Raw genomic sequence first — 13,619 nt, forward strand, 5'->3', positions numbered from 1 at the left:
CGCTCGCTGCAGCGACTTGCTCTCGCTCGCCTGAAGGCTGGGAGTATGCATTGGCTGAATTATACATATGGCACAGGTCATCCTCTGGATGTCTACAGCTCCTCCTCGTCCTCGCCCATGGCCGCGAGGAACGACGCAAAGTCGCGCTCCTTGGCCGCCTCGATGTCGACTGGCTTCTTCGGCTTGACGACCGTTTTCTTCTCCACGCGCCGCTGCTTGGCGCTTCTGACCTGTCTCGGCTCGGCATCGTACGCCTGCCCCTCGTCGACGTCCATGCCCATGAAGCCGAGGAGGAGCTCGCCCTCGGTCTGCTCGGCGGCCGCACGCCGCTTCTTGGCCTTCTTGGCCTCCTTCTTCGCCTTGCGCTTGTCCGTCGCGAGCGCTGGCAGGCCTGCACGTTCCTCGGCCGTGAAGAGGCGCGTGGGGTCCGCGACGGCACGCGCGGCAGGTGGATTGAACGCGACATGCGGGTTGAACTTGAGGGACGGGTTGAAGGTGGAAGTTGGGAAGGGGGGTGGGGAGGCGGAGAGGGAGCGACCGCGGCCGCGTGGAGACGATGCAGCTGAGGAGGTAGGGGAGAAGGCGCCGGACCACGCCGACATGCCCGGCGCTGCGGGAGCAGTGGCTGCTGGAGGAGGAGGGACGGCGGCGTCCTCCTCCATGTCGTCCATCTCGTCAGGCACAAAGCCCCCATCGTCCTCGTCATCCAACTCGCCGCCAATATCGTCGAAGAGACCATCGAGCGTGAATGCCTCGCTGAGGGTGTTGAGAATCTTGGCGTCGCCAACACGTGCGCCGTCCATCGCCACATCCTCCTCCGCACCAGCCTCCACTTCCTGGGGCTTGTTCGACACATGCACCGCGGGAGGGCGAGTGTAGTAGGGGATCTTGCCCGAGTTCCAGTCCCGGAGCACCTGGACAGCTGCTGCCTCAAGGTCGGGGACGCCCCCGCGCCCCAGCCGGCCGCGCGTCAGCGCCAGCTTGATGAGGAAGTCCTTGGTGTCGTCCCACGGTGGGAGGTTGTAGAGATTCATAAGCAGCTGGGGGTCCGCGCGCTCGAGCACGACATCCATTGGCGCAATGGGATCTTCCACGAGCTCGGCCTTGACAGCGTTGCGGAGCATCATCTCGGCCTGTTTGCGCTTCGAGTCGCCGCTCGCAAGATCGCGGATATCCTCGAGGACGACGCCAGGGCAGTCGAGGATCTTGACACCCTTGTCCAACACCACCTCCTGCACCACACGCGTCTTGCCCGGCATAGCGGCGACACCGCACGCGCGGCTGCGCTTGAGCGAGTTGATGAGACTCGACTTGCCGACGTTCGGGTACCCGACGACGCCGACGGTGAGAGCCGAGTGCGGTGTGCTCAGCGCGTACTGCTTAAGCGCGCCGAGCAGCTCGGTCGCGCCCATCGACGACGAGGTCTGGGGGAGCTCGCGCAGCGTCGTCTTCTGCCCTGCCACGCTCTGCGCCGTGAGCGGCACCGTCGCCTGGCTCAAGTGACCCCTCTGGCTCTGCGTCGAGCTCTTGAACGGCCACGTAGCAGCCGTGTGCTTCAGGTGCTTCAACCAGGCTTGGAGGTTGTCGATGGGCACGAGGTCGATCTTGTTGACGACGAAAATGAGTTTCTTGCCCTGCGCGTCGCGCTTGCGCACCTCCTCCTCGACCCACTTGCTGCGCGTGCCCTCCGGATCGCGCGCATCCAACACCTGGATGATGACGTCCGCGCGCTCAATAACCTTGCGCAGCTCGCGCATGAACGCCTTTGCCGACGAGTCGCGGACCGTCAACGAGGCGTCTACGGGCGCCGCGTCCTCCAGGATCGCCTCGATAAAGTTGTCGCCCGCGTGCCGCGACGTGCTCGCCAGCGCGTGCATCGACGAGGGACCCGCGACTCTTTCAGGCTACTGTCAGCACCGTTAGGATCAAATGCTTACTCTCGCCTTGGCGAACCGCCCCGTCTGCGCTTTGCTCTTGAGCGCCGTGAGCTTGGGCACGCCGCCGTCCTTCTGGCGGCGCGCGGCGCTCGGCAGCGCATACACCTTGCTCTTGGGCTTGGAGCCGTTTCCTGGCATCAGCAATGCCATCCGCTTCCTCGCCTGTCTCCCTCCTCTCTCGGACATACTTGCTTTGGGCATGCTGTGAAGAGTGATGTGTAAACGTTCCAGATCAGAATTTTGGCCACCCAAATCTCGACACCGGACATCCCCAATGTCCGCGCCTCCACTTATCTCACCTTGCCCACGGCTTTCTCAGCATCATACACTTACTCACCATGCTGTTCCGCTCGTCTGTCCGTGCCGCCCGCCCGCTCGCGCCGCTTGCGCGTGGACTGTCGGCCTCGGCCGTGCGCCGCGACCACTTCCTCGACGTCGACCCATCTGTGCGCACCAGTCCTTCGCCACTAACTCCAGGCGTTCAAGAAGCGCGCGCTTGAGGGCGGCACCAAGCCCGTCCTCGTCGACTTCTACGCCGAGTAAGCCTTGTGGCGGCCGCGCTGACGCGCAGCTGGTGCCAGCCGTGCCGTGTGCTCTCGCCGGTGCTCAAGAAGCTCACGGGCCCCGAGACGCAGTACGACCTCATGACGGTCGATGTGGACAAGCACCCCGAATTGGCGGGCGAGTTCAAGGTGGGTGGAGCAGCGAGCTTTGTGGGCGGGAGGAAGGAAAAAGGGGGAGAGGGGGTAGGGGGAGGGGGTGGGGTTGGAGGGAGCGATGCCTCACGGAGTGGGCAAGCAGCGAGATGGCCTGACGCCAGGTGACGGCGCTCCCGACCGTCGTCGCGTTCAAGGACGGTAAAGTCAAGAACAAGTTCCGTAAGTCGACCGCGCAGCAGGCTGACAACAGTCGGGTTCCGGAGCGAGGCGGACGTCAAGAAGTTCCTCACCATGCTCTAGTCGATGCATCATAGAGTTCGCAGGGCTGGTCACTGGTCAGAGATCTGTTAGACACACAGTCCGCCGACTGGCATCGAGTGGTGATGCCGCTCTGATGGCTACACTCCCTCAGAAACGTTGGTCACCGTCGGTCACTATCCGTCGCGCGATTTGGATCGTGGACGGCACGCGGCTTCGTGGGTCTCTTTCATGCCTTAGGGCGCTGCAGGAGGACTGCCCAGTCTGGCTTAGGAGGGGGCTCTCTGGCGAGAAGTCGGGCGATCGTGACTGCGCCGACGGAGCTCCGTGATGCGCTCAAATTCCGCCAAGGAGCACTTGGGGAGGGTGCGTCTTTGGCGGCAACCCGACCCAGACGGCGAAACAGAGAACGTTAGAAGTGCGACCTCACTGCTGAATTTGCCGCGTGCACAACTTGGCTTCCACTGCGCCTCATTTGCTCGCTGCTCGTCGCGCTTGCAGCTTGTTGCTGCGCCAGCTAAGCTCTTTGCTAACCCCCGTAGCTCGTCGTGGCACTGACCTGCAACTTCACGATGCCATATCTGTACATTGATCCCGGAACTACACACGCATGCAATATAACACTCGATTCGTCTACGCAAAGTCTTCCACGGAGCCACACTAAGGTCAGCGATGCTCTTGCGGCCACTAAGAAACTTACCTCGCAAATGAGGTTGAGGTCGCCCGCGGCGTCGTCGAGACGGCCGACAGTGGGCCAGAACTTGGACTTCTTGAGCCCTGGGACGGGGTACGCAGCCTTCTCGCGCGAGTAGGGGCGGTCCCAGCCGTCGGCGGTGATGGCAGAGAGCGGGTGGGGCGCGTTCTTGAACACGTTGTTGTCCTTGTCCTGCTTGCCCTCGAGGACCTCGTCGACCTCCTTGCGGATGCTGATGAGCGCGTCGACGAGGCGGTCGAGCTCGTGCTTGGGCTCGGACTCGGTGGGCTCGATGAGCCAGCACGTGCCGATGGGCCACTGGGCCGTGGGCGGGTGGAACGAGTAATCCTGCAGACGCTTCGAGAAGTCGGGGACGCGCAGACCCGCCTTGTCCTCGAACTCGGCGAGATCGATCAGGCACTCGTGCGCGCAGTGCCCGTTCTTGTTCGTGAAGCGGATGTTGTAGTACGGGCGCAGGCGCTCGGCGATGTAGTTGGCGTTGAGGAGCGCCATCTTGGACGACTCGGTCAAGCCCTTGCCGCCCAGCATCTTGATGTAGGCCCACGAGATGAGGTTGATCGAGGCCGAGCCGTAGGGCGCCGCCGAGACGGCGGTGATGGCATGCTCGCCGCCGGTCTTGACGAGCGAGTGGCCGGGGAGGAAGGGCGCGAGGTGCTTCTTGACCGAGATGGGGCCGACACCGGGGCCGCCACCGCCGTGGGGGATCGAGAAGGTCTTGTGGAGGTTGGTGTGCGAGACGTCGCCGCCGACACGGCCGAGCGAGGTGAGGCCGACGAGCGCGTTGGCGTTGGCGCCGTCAACGTAGACTTGGCCGCCGTTGTCGTGCACAAGCTGGCACGCCTTCTCGATACCCTCGTCGAAGGTGCCGAAGGTCGAGGGGTAGGTGACCATGAACGCGGCGAGATTGTCCTTGTGCTTGGTAGCCTTGTCCTCGAGGTCCTTGAGGTCGAGCGAGCCGTCGGCGAGGGCCTTGATGGGGACGACCTTCCAGCCCATCATGGCAGCCGAGGCGGGGTTGGTGCCGTGAGCCGAGAGGGGGATGAGGCACACGTCACGGTGGCCCTCGCCGCGCGACTTGTGGTAGGCGTCGATGACCTTGAGACCGGCGAACTCGCCCGAGGCACCCGAGTTGGGCTGGACCGAGGTCGCGTCGTAGCCGGTGACAAGCGAGAGGTCACGCTCGAGCTCGTTGAGCATGGTCTTGTAGCCTTCGGCCTGGTCGACGGGCGCGAAGGGGTGGACACCGCCAAACTCTTTCCAGGACAGAGGCTGCATCGACGAGGTCGAGTTGAGCTTCATGGTGCACGAGCCGAGGGGGATCATGCCGTGGACGAGCGAGTAGTCCTTCTGCTGGAGGTGCATCATGTAGCGGAGCATGTCGGTCTCGGAGTGGTGGCGGTTGAAGACCTGCTGGACGAGGAAGGGGGTGGTGCGGGCCATGGGGCCGTCGATGCCCTTGGTGAGGGCCGACTCTGCGGAGAAGTTGAGCTTCTTGGAGATGTCGTCGAGAGTGTTGGGCTGAATCTCCTTGAGGCCCTTGACGCGGTAGAAGACGTTGGTGATGTCGGTGAGGTCGAGAGGGCCGACCGACTCGTCGAGGGTGATACCGACGTGCTTGTCGTCGATGCGGCGGAAGTTGATGCCAGCGGCGACCGAGGTCTTGTGGACCTGCTCTGCAGTGACACCAGCAGCCGACACGTCGATGGTGAGGGTGTCGAAGAACTGCTTGTTGGTGACCTTGAACTCGAGGCCGGTGAGGGCCTCAGCAAGGACCTTGGTAAGCTGGTGGGTCTTGCCAGCAATCTTGCGCAGCCCCTCGGGGCCGTGGTAGACGGCGTACATGGCGGCCATGTTGGCGAGGAGGGCCTGAGCAGTGCACACGTTCGAGGTGGCCTTCTCACGGCGAATGTGCTGCTCACGGGTCTGGAGCGCGAGGCGGTAGGCGGGGGCGCCCGAGGCGTCGTGCGAAAGACCGACGATACGGCCGGGGATCTTGCGCTTCAGGTCGTCGGTGACGGCGAAGAAGGCGGCGTGGGGGCCACCGTAGCCGACGGGGACACCGAAGCGCTGCGAGTTGCCGAGGACAATGTCAGCACCCCACTCTCCGGGGGGCTTGAGCATGGTGAGGGCGAGGAGGTCGGAGGCGACGACAACCTTGGCGCCGTGGCCCTTGATGTCCGAGGCGACCGAGGTCCAGTCGTAAACCTCACCGTTGACGTCGGGGTAAGGGAGGAGAGCGCCGATCAGCTTGTCGCCAAGCTTGTCGACCTCGGCCTTGAGGCCCTCGTTGGACTCGGCGATCTGGAGGTCGATGCCAAAGCCGGTGCAGCGGGTGCGGAGGACGTCGACGGTCTGGGGAGCAATGGTGGGGGAGACAAGGAACACGTTCTTGCCCTTGGAGAACTTGTTCTTGGGGATGGCGGCGGCGCACATGGCCATGGCCTCGGCGGCGGCGGTGGCCTCGTCGAGGAGCGAGGCGTTGGCAATGGGGAGACCAGTGAGCTGGATAGTGACGGTCTGGTAGTTGATAAGCGACTCGAGACGGCCCTGCGATTGCTCAGGCGAGTACGGGGTGTAGGCAGTGTACCAGCCGGGGTTCTCGAACACGTTGCGCTGAATGACGGGGGGCACGACGGCGTTGTGGTAGCCCATGCCGATGTACGACTTCATGCTCTTGTTCATGGCGCCAATCTCCTCGACGCGGCGAAGGAGCTCGAGCTCCGAGTAGGGGGCAATGTCCTGGCTGTTGAACTCGTTGATACGGACGTCATCGGGGACGGTGGCCTTGATAAACTCGTCCATTGTCTTGTACCCGAGCGTCTTGAGCATCTCCTGGGTGTCGTTCTCGGTGGGGCCGACGTGGCGGGGGAGGAAAGTGTCGAGAGGCGTGAAGACCGAGGTCGAGGCGGCGCGGAACGACTTGGAAGGGGGCAGGGGGTGGGGCTGGGTGGCCGTGGTGGAGCGTGCGGGCTCGGTGGCACGGGGGTTGAAGCGGGGAGCGGAAGTGGCGAGGGCACGAGCGCGCAGAGGCGCGTACATGCGCGGTGCGCGGCGGGAGATGTTGACGAGCATGGTGGAAGGGGGGGGGGGGGGATGCGGAGAACGGAGGAGGGCACGAGTAGTAGTGTGGGAGCTGGGCTCACTTGGTGCCTCTTTCGGATGTACGGCGATGGAGAGGCCGAGGAAAGCGGGGTAGCGCTACTCTCTCAGATACAATGGAGGAGAGGTGAGTGAGCGACGACGACGAGACGAGTATGAGTAGTGATGAGAAAGGGGAGAGAGAGAGTGTGCTGAGGGTGGGGGGATTGTCTTAAGAGGCGCACGGGACATGGACGGCGGCGCTGTGGCTACCGTGGATAGTTTCCAACAAGTCGAGGGCCAAGTGGAGGCCATCTCGAGTGCGGCAGAGGCTGCAGAGGTCATGGACGGTGACGCCGAGGGGTTTCTTGGAAATTACACGAGCCTGTTTTCCAAGGATTGCTATACCTGTCTGCCCACCGTTTCCAACAACAAGCCTCGGCTCGCCTCGGACTAGCCCGCCATTGGATACTTGGTGCAGCCCACTCGAGCATTCTTGGAATTTAACCAGCACGACATGCACATGCGCCACGCCCGCCATGCCCGCCAGGCCGCCAAAGGCCAAAGATGGGGCCAGTTGACCGCGCGCGTTCCAATACTTGTTATCACGCCGTGTCCAACATCCGCTGCTGCACCAGCCAACTCCCCACTCCGCACGCCGCTGCCCACTTTGTCGGCTGTAGCTGTCTATGCGTCCACGGCCTGGCATACATATAAAGAGTTATCTGTGCCTGGGAGATACGGCTCGGTTGGTCTGTGCGGCGTGCGGCGACGCGTCTTGAGGATCTGAAGGATCTGAAGGATCTGGAGGATCTGTAGTAGCTCGTAGCTCGATTGATCTCCCCACATCCTCCCTGTGCTTGGCTGTTGATTCGTAGTAGCGGCCAAGACGCCAACGACGCGGAGCCACCCGGGACTGATGGGGGGGGGGCGTGGAGCGGAAGAATCCTGCTGAACATGGTGCGGAATCAAATGCATACCGTATATATCGTGGCAAGTCTTGATGATAAGACAGCGAGTTTGGAGCTGATCGAGCTGATAGCCTGCCCTCGCGTGCAATTTCCAAGTTTATCATGCTCCTGCAGCTCCTGCGGCAGACAGCGCGCACCAGTCAGCTCTGGGGTGCGCCAGACACGTCCATCACGCGGCGCTACATCGTGCTGCTTCAGTCGCTTCTGATTGCTGTCCCGCTTCCTGGCTGCCACCGACGGACGCTGAGGTGATCGCCACAAACTGTATTCTCCAACTGATCGTCGTGGGCTTCGTGATCGGCGTATGGGATCTTGAGCCTTGGCGCACGGCCATGGCAGGCGAATGATCGAATGATACTGCGGATCTGCAGATCGTGAAGAACCATGATCGTCGATTCTCCACGGACGAGCACAGTCATGACAAGCATAGCGGCCTGATGACCCAGGGGTCGACGTGCATTCGGCTGCTTGTGGCTGCGCCTGGTCCTCGCGATTCCAAGTCAAAGCACGCGGCTCCAGTCGCTGGAATAGAGCACTCCGCCCATCCGCCAAGTACGCCCCTCCTCACCCATAGCTTCAGCCGATACGAATCTGAGCGGTGGGGCAGTCAGGCCACTCACCGCGCCTCATACAGGATGCCTAGTCTACCGCCCTCACAACGCGGCCTGACACCGCGCGTCAACCACGCGTCTACCCCTCGCCGTCGGGCCAAACGAGGCGCAGTCTACCACCGCATTATACTAGGCTCGACGTCCGCGCGCCTCGCGACTCATGCTCTTCATGGGCGTTTCATCGCCACCTTGTCCAGATAACCGGCAAGTCCCCGTCACCGCATGACTGGGTTGTGACCGAAGTTCTGTGACCATGCACATGGCGAACTGCTGAAAGGGCGTGGCAGGCGGGGCCACCCCCTCTGTGACAGCGTGACAGGTGGCCCGAATAATCTGCGACGACAGTAGTTCGACACCCAGCGGGCAGTCCGGTACCGCCACCACCCCACTCAGCGGCGCGCGCCGCTCGGCGATGTTTCGGATTATCGTGGCGAAGAGATCTCGGACATGCAGGATTGCAGGATTGCAGGAATGCAGGAATGCAGGATTGCGATTGCAGGATCCGCGGATCCCATGGTCGGATCCCATGGTCGGGACTGGGCCAGCCATGCCCGGTCGGCTGGCTGTGGCTGTAGCTGTGGCTCTGGCTCTGGTTGTGGCTCTGGCTCACGGCTCTGGCTCACGGCTCTGGCTCACGGCTCCGTCTGGCTCGCTCTGGCTCTGGCTCGCTCTGGAGTAGCAGCGCCAAGATCTGGCCGGTCGGAGGAATGTCGGGACGCCATGGCTGGCTGGCAGGCTGGTATGCCATGTATGCCTGACGGTCTGGTGGTCTGGCGGTCTGGCGGTCTGGCGGTCTGGCTGTCGGAGTCTGGACTTTGCTTGCTTGGCACCGCGTCAGCCACTCGCGTCAGTCGCAGGCGCAGGTCGCAGGCGCAGGTCGCAGGTCGCAGGTCGCCGGCTCGCACGTCGCACGTCGCGCTCGCGCAAGCAGATGCGTGACATCAGCCTGCGTCGGATCGTCGTATAGACTCCGCCGAAGCAGACTTTACGTCAAGCCAACCTCTCAACACAGCGCTCACGCTCGCGCTACGCCGTACGCCGTGCCCACCGACATCCTCCGCGGCAGTCGCTATCCCACGCGGCCCGCCGGCCCGAGCTCCCGGCGCCCGAGATCTGGCGCCGAGAAATATCCGAAGGTCTTTGCTCTGTCGCCTGTTCGGGCAGCGCCACTGCTTGCCGCCACACATCATCGCTCGCCGCCACCACCGACCTGCGCCAGCGCCAGGGCCGGCTCGACCGGCAGCATGCATGCGCGTTTGTGGCGCGGGGTTTGCATGTAATTATACGCAGATCTGGCTGCGGCGGCGAGGGTCTGAAACCGAATGCTGAGTGCCTAGATCTAGCGCTGATGGGTACAGGGGTATTACGTGTGCAGGTATTACCATGCGCATGTAAATAGATGTGGTGCATGCGTGTGTGTGAGCACGCTGCGTGCGCCGTGCGTGGTGCGTGGTGCGTGGTGCGTGGTGCGTGGTGCGTCGTGGTGAGTGTGGGCGATGCCGAGGATAGACCATGTCCGCCGCTATGGCCGTGAGAGTTACGGCGAGATGAAGTCGCGGGAGTCGAATAAGCGGCACTGTGCGTGGTGAGTTTGTGGCCAGGGACGTACGAGATCTGCTCGACGGTCGACGGCGGGCAAGACACGATGTGAGAGCAAGAGAGTTGAGCGCGCAGGCATTTGAAGCAGAGGCGGTAGACCCGCCATGGGCCAGCCAGATCTTGCACGAGATCTAGGGCTTGTCCACCTGCACTCTCGGCCCCGCCGCCCACTGCCGCCCGCCGCCCGCCGCCCTCCGCCCGCCGCCCGCCGCCCTCATCCCCTGCATAGGCATAGCTTGGATGGCATGCATTATGCCCAAGGCCGAACAGCGCCAACAACGGAGAGCGAGGAGGCGTGCGTAAATCAGTGATCACACCGAGTAATCTCTGCCACCCGGGGACGCGGGGATGGGGGAGGCATGCATCTCGACGAGTTCTTGTTGTGGACGGGGCGATGTCGAGGATGTTCAAGGTGGGGGAGAGGGAGATGGGAAAGAGATGAGATGAGATGAGAGAGAGGATGAGAGAGTGGCGGTGTGGGAGAGGGATGAGACAAGGGAAGCCGAGGTGATCGGCGTCTGCCAACTCGCGGCCTCATCTCTCTCCATCTCCCAGATCTCTTTCATCTCTTTCATCTCTTTCATCTCTCTCATCTCTCTCCGCCTGGCCGCCTGCTCCATTTACATCTCGACGTCGAGCAACATCACATCATCTCATCATCACCCTCCTCCCAATCCCCACTTTCTTCTTGGATCCCCACTTCCTCACTCGACATCGCCGTCGCCGTCGCCATCGTCAATACCACCCTCCTCATCTCCTCCTCTTGTTGATCAACGTCCAACGTCCACGCTCACTAATCACGCGCCGCCCAGCAACCCCCACCCGTCCGAGCACTCTGACTCCCTCCCACTGCTCACGGACCAGACTCCCCCCCCCCCCCCCGGTCATCTCAACCCCCCCCGACACTACTTGTTCCATTCCACCCAATCTTTCCTCTGTCACGACCTTGCATCAGCCATCAACCATCAATCATCATCAACTCGTCGCATCGACTCTGTCGTTGACACCACATCCCACAACTCACTCTCCCATCTCGCAACTCCCGTCTACCTCGTCCATCTCCAACGCATCATCATCACCTTTCCCCGTACACACCCACCCCACCATGTCAACATTCACTCCACCTCCCTCAAACCCTCCAACACGCAAACACTCTCTCCACTACATCCTCTCCCCAACAGAACTCGCACGAGACGCTCCAGACGTCCCAAACGTCTCCTCACCCACGTCATCTCATCGCCCCCTCTCTGCCCCCACCACCCACAACAACTCTCACACCACACATGCCAACGGCACCGCCACAACTTTAAAGGATAAGGGCAAGGCCACAACAACCAATGGTACCGTCAAGTTCAAGTGCACGCCAAGGCCAACTCTCGACGGGCTCCCCAAAGAAATCCTGGCGGCAATTGCTGTCTACCTCGTCGTCGACGAGCATGGCGACGGCCGGCACCCGTCTCGAATGACCCCCCTGCTGTACTCTTGCAAGAGCATCTACAACAAACTCCAGTTTGACAACAACCCCGTGCTCTACAACAGGCTCTTCCGGGCAACATTCGACCTAGGCGCCTTGATACGCCGCACACAGTGGATGTTTGACGTCAACACCGACGTCCCGGGCACAAGCAAGAAGACCGAGCTCTTCGCCAATCCCCGCTCGTGGGCCATCGAGTACAGGGACCGATGGCGGTTGCGCAACCGCATGCGTGACTGCGTGCGCCGCGACAAGCTCAACCTCGAACATATTGACACTGACTTGTGGGCGTTGTGGTTCCTGTGGACTGAGAATGGTGAGTACCGCGATCCGGACGCCGCTGCGTTGGCGCAGCGCCCTCTGGCTTGAGATCTGTTTTCACATGGGATCTAGAGATCTACCAGACACACATTCAAAAGATGCCTGACTGACACTTTTCCAGATAGGAAGAACATTGAGTTCCTGCGCGAAGAATGCTTGTTCTACCGATGGATTCTCGTCAATTACAAGGATGACATGCTGTCCGACTCGCTCAAGAGCGGCTACCCGCGTGACACACCTGTCAAGGCGCTTGGGATCTGGCTGGCCATGATCTCGGGTTCTGATCTATACGCCGAGCGTACTCCGGCCGAGGTCGACGAGAAGATCTTCCTCTTGCGGCCCTACGTCTTCGCATGCTTCAGGTATGAGATGACATATGCAGACTGGCATCACCGCAAGCTGCCTCTCTGCAAACCCGGTTGCACGGCCCACCCACCTGTCTCGTCGTACACCGCCCAGTACAACCGGTTCGGCCACTCCCACCGCCGGGCTCCACCTCACTTTGTCCTCGGCGCGTACTTGTGCTACATGCGGTTATTGGAGCGGCAGCCCGGGCGTATTGGTATCAAGGCCACCAGTAGCACGAGCTTCCTCGATGAGGCCGGTACTGGTCTCTTTTCGGTGAACCAGTTGATGCCCTCGATCTACCACGACCACGAGTGGCAGCGCAACACGGTCTGCCAGGACCCCCATTCTTCCCCAGGCCTGCCTCCTCTGACCTTCCACGGGCGCCTGGAAGGCTTTTGGCGCGGACGTCTGCTCTTCTTCGACTTTGACGCGTATCGTCAAATGCTGGCAGGCAACAAGCCGGCGGTGTACACAGGCACCTTTGCAACGCATGCAGTCGAGCTCGAGATTCGCGAGACAGTCATCCAGGTCTTGGAAGACGATGTCGGCGGGACCGGGTCACTGATGAACGCCGGGTTTGACGACGAGGAGACCGAAGAGGAGCAGGAACGCATTCGCAGTGGCTATGGCAACAAGGTCCTCACAGGAGATGAGCTCAGGAAGCCTGACCCTCCCGGATACACGAAGGAGATTCTCCTGTCAGGAGGGGTGAGTGGCCAGGTAAATGTGACGAGGCAGCGTATTGACGTCAGGCGCGTAGCAGTTGGGGTTGGTCGCGCGTTCGAGGACGTGTACGCTCATGGGACGGGTTGGTGCAGATCTCAATCGGCAAGTCTGTACGTATCTCGTTGTCGCTTGGTCACAAAGGAGGAATGCTGACAGTTTCAGACCCCTCACCCACTCGGCCAGTGGATCTGGCGCGGCTACATCCACACCGGAGGGTACCTCATCGGGCGATGGCGCGACACATACACGCCCGAGTCAAAGTCCGGCTATGAGGGCCCTTTGGGTCTTGTGCGGTCAGGCGACATGTACTATCCGAGCCACTTTCCCAAGTCGCTCGCGACGTCGACCGGCACCACCAAGCTCGACTTTGGGCCAGACGGCGTTGCGCCAGGCCCAGGACCGGGGCGCATGAACCCATTCCACGGCAACCTGCCCAAGAGCCCGGAGTCTCGTGGTTCGGCCTCGAGCGGCTCACGCGAGAGCTCTGATGAAATAATGGACGGCCGGAAACGACGGTTCACGGACGAGGCGTCGTCTTAGTCTCGCCTGGGCTGGGCGGTTGCAGGATCGCGACTCACGTCGGCGATGCAGCAACGACCGAGCTAGTGCAATTCATCAGAGGCTCCACGCTGGTCGCTCCACGCCGGTTGAAGCGAGTACGTAGTGGCAAGCGAGAGGGGAGTGCAGCATGTTGTAAAGTAAAGCAATGCCCTATGCATGTGTCTTGGTGTTTTGTGTATTTGTGTCTTTCCTCTGTACGTGACACTGGGCTGCAATGGCGTGCGTACGTTGCCGTCAACTGGATCCCATATCCCGGATACTCGGCGGAGATGAGCCTGCTGGCTGCTCCAAGCTGGCATCTCCCGCACTTATCACCCGCAGCTCGATCAGACTCGAGATCTCTTGGCGGTGGAGCCTCGCC

General features: G+C 61.9%; 5 protein-coding genes across 5 annotated transcripts; 3 read left to right on the forward strand and 2 right to left on the reverse strand.

The window, feature by feature from the left end:
- Positions 1-92: 92 nt before the first annotated feature.
- COLE_07059 (uncharacterized protein) lies at positions 93-2,075 on the reverse strand (the record flags this gene model as incomplete). The annotated part of the gene is made up of 2 exons (XM_018420903.2): positions 93-1,904; positions 1,938-2,075. 2 exons carry the CDS (start codon positions 2,073-2,075, stop codon positions 93-95), a joined length of 1,950 nt encoding a protein of 649 aa, XP_018277620.2.
- Positions 2,076-2,275: 200 nt separating this feature from the next.
- Positions 2,276-2,896, forward strand: COLE_07060 (uncharacterized protein; the record flags this gene model as incomplete). Its single annotated transcript, XM_018419451.2, has 5 exons — positions 2,276-2,383; positions 2,415-2,476; positions 2,509-2,629; positions 2,758-2,815; positions 2,847-2,896. 5 exons carry the CDS (start codon positions 2,276-2,278, stop codon positions 2,894-2,896), a joined length of 399 nt encoding a protein of 132 aa, XP_018277619.1.
- A 591-nt stretch (positions 2,897-3,487) lies between these two features.
- On the reverse strand, positions 3,488-6,608 carry COLE_07061 (uncharacterized protein; the record flags this gene model as incomplete). The annotated part of the gene is made up of 2 exons (XM_018426810.2): positions 3,488-3,514; positions 3,555-6,608. 2 exons carry the CDS (start codon positions 6,606-6,608, stop codon positions 3,488-3,490), a joined length of 3,081 nt encoding a protein of 1,026 aa, XP_018277618.1.
- A 2,068-nt stretch (positions 6,609-8,676) lies between these two features.
- COLE_07062 (uncharacterized protein) lies at positions 8,677-9,168 on the forward strand (the record flags this gene model as incomplete). The annotated part of the gene is made up of 1 exon (XM_018419450.2): positions 8,677-9,168. One exon carries the CDS (start codon positions 8,677-8,679, stop codon positions 9,166-9,168), a length of 492 nt encoding a protein of 163 aa, XP_018277617.1.
- A 1,765-nt stretch (positions 9,169-10,933) lies between these two features.
- Positions 10,934-13,237, forward strand: COLE_07063 (uncharacterized protein; the record flags this gene model as incomplete). The annotated part of the gene is made up of 4 exons (XM_018423646.2): positions 10,934-11,618; positions 11,745-12,679; positions 12,724-12,807; positions 12,860-13,237. The coding sequence occupies 4 exons, from the start codon at positions 10,934-10,936 to the stop codon at positions 13,235-13,237; spliced, it is 2,082 nt and encodes a 693-aa protein (XP_018277616.1).
- Between the last annotated feature and the right edge of the window lie 382 nt (positions 13,238-13,619).

This window comes from Cutaneotrichosporon oleaginosum, assembly GCF_008065305.1.
Source record: "Cutaneotrichosporon oleaginosum strain ATCC 20508 chromosome Unknown ATCC20508_contig06, whole genome shotgun sequence".
Classification (NCBI taxonomy): Eukaryota; Fungi; Basidiomycota; class Tremellomycetes; order Trichosporonales; family Trichosporonaceae; genus Cutaneotrichosporon; species Cutaneotrichosporon oleaginosum.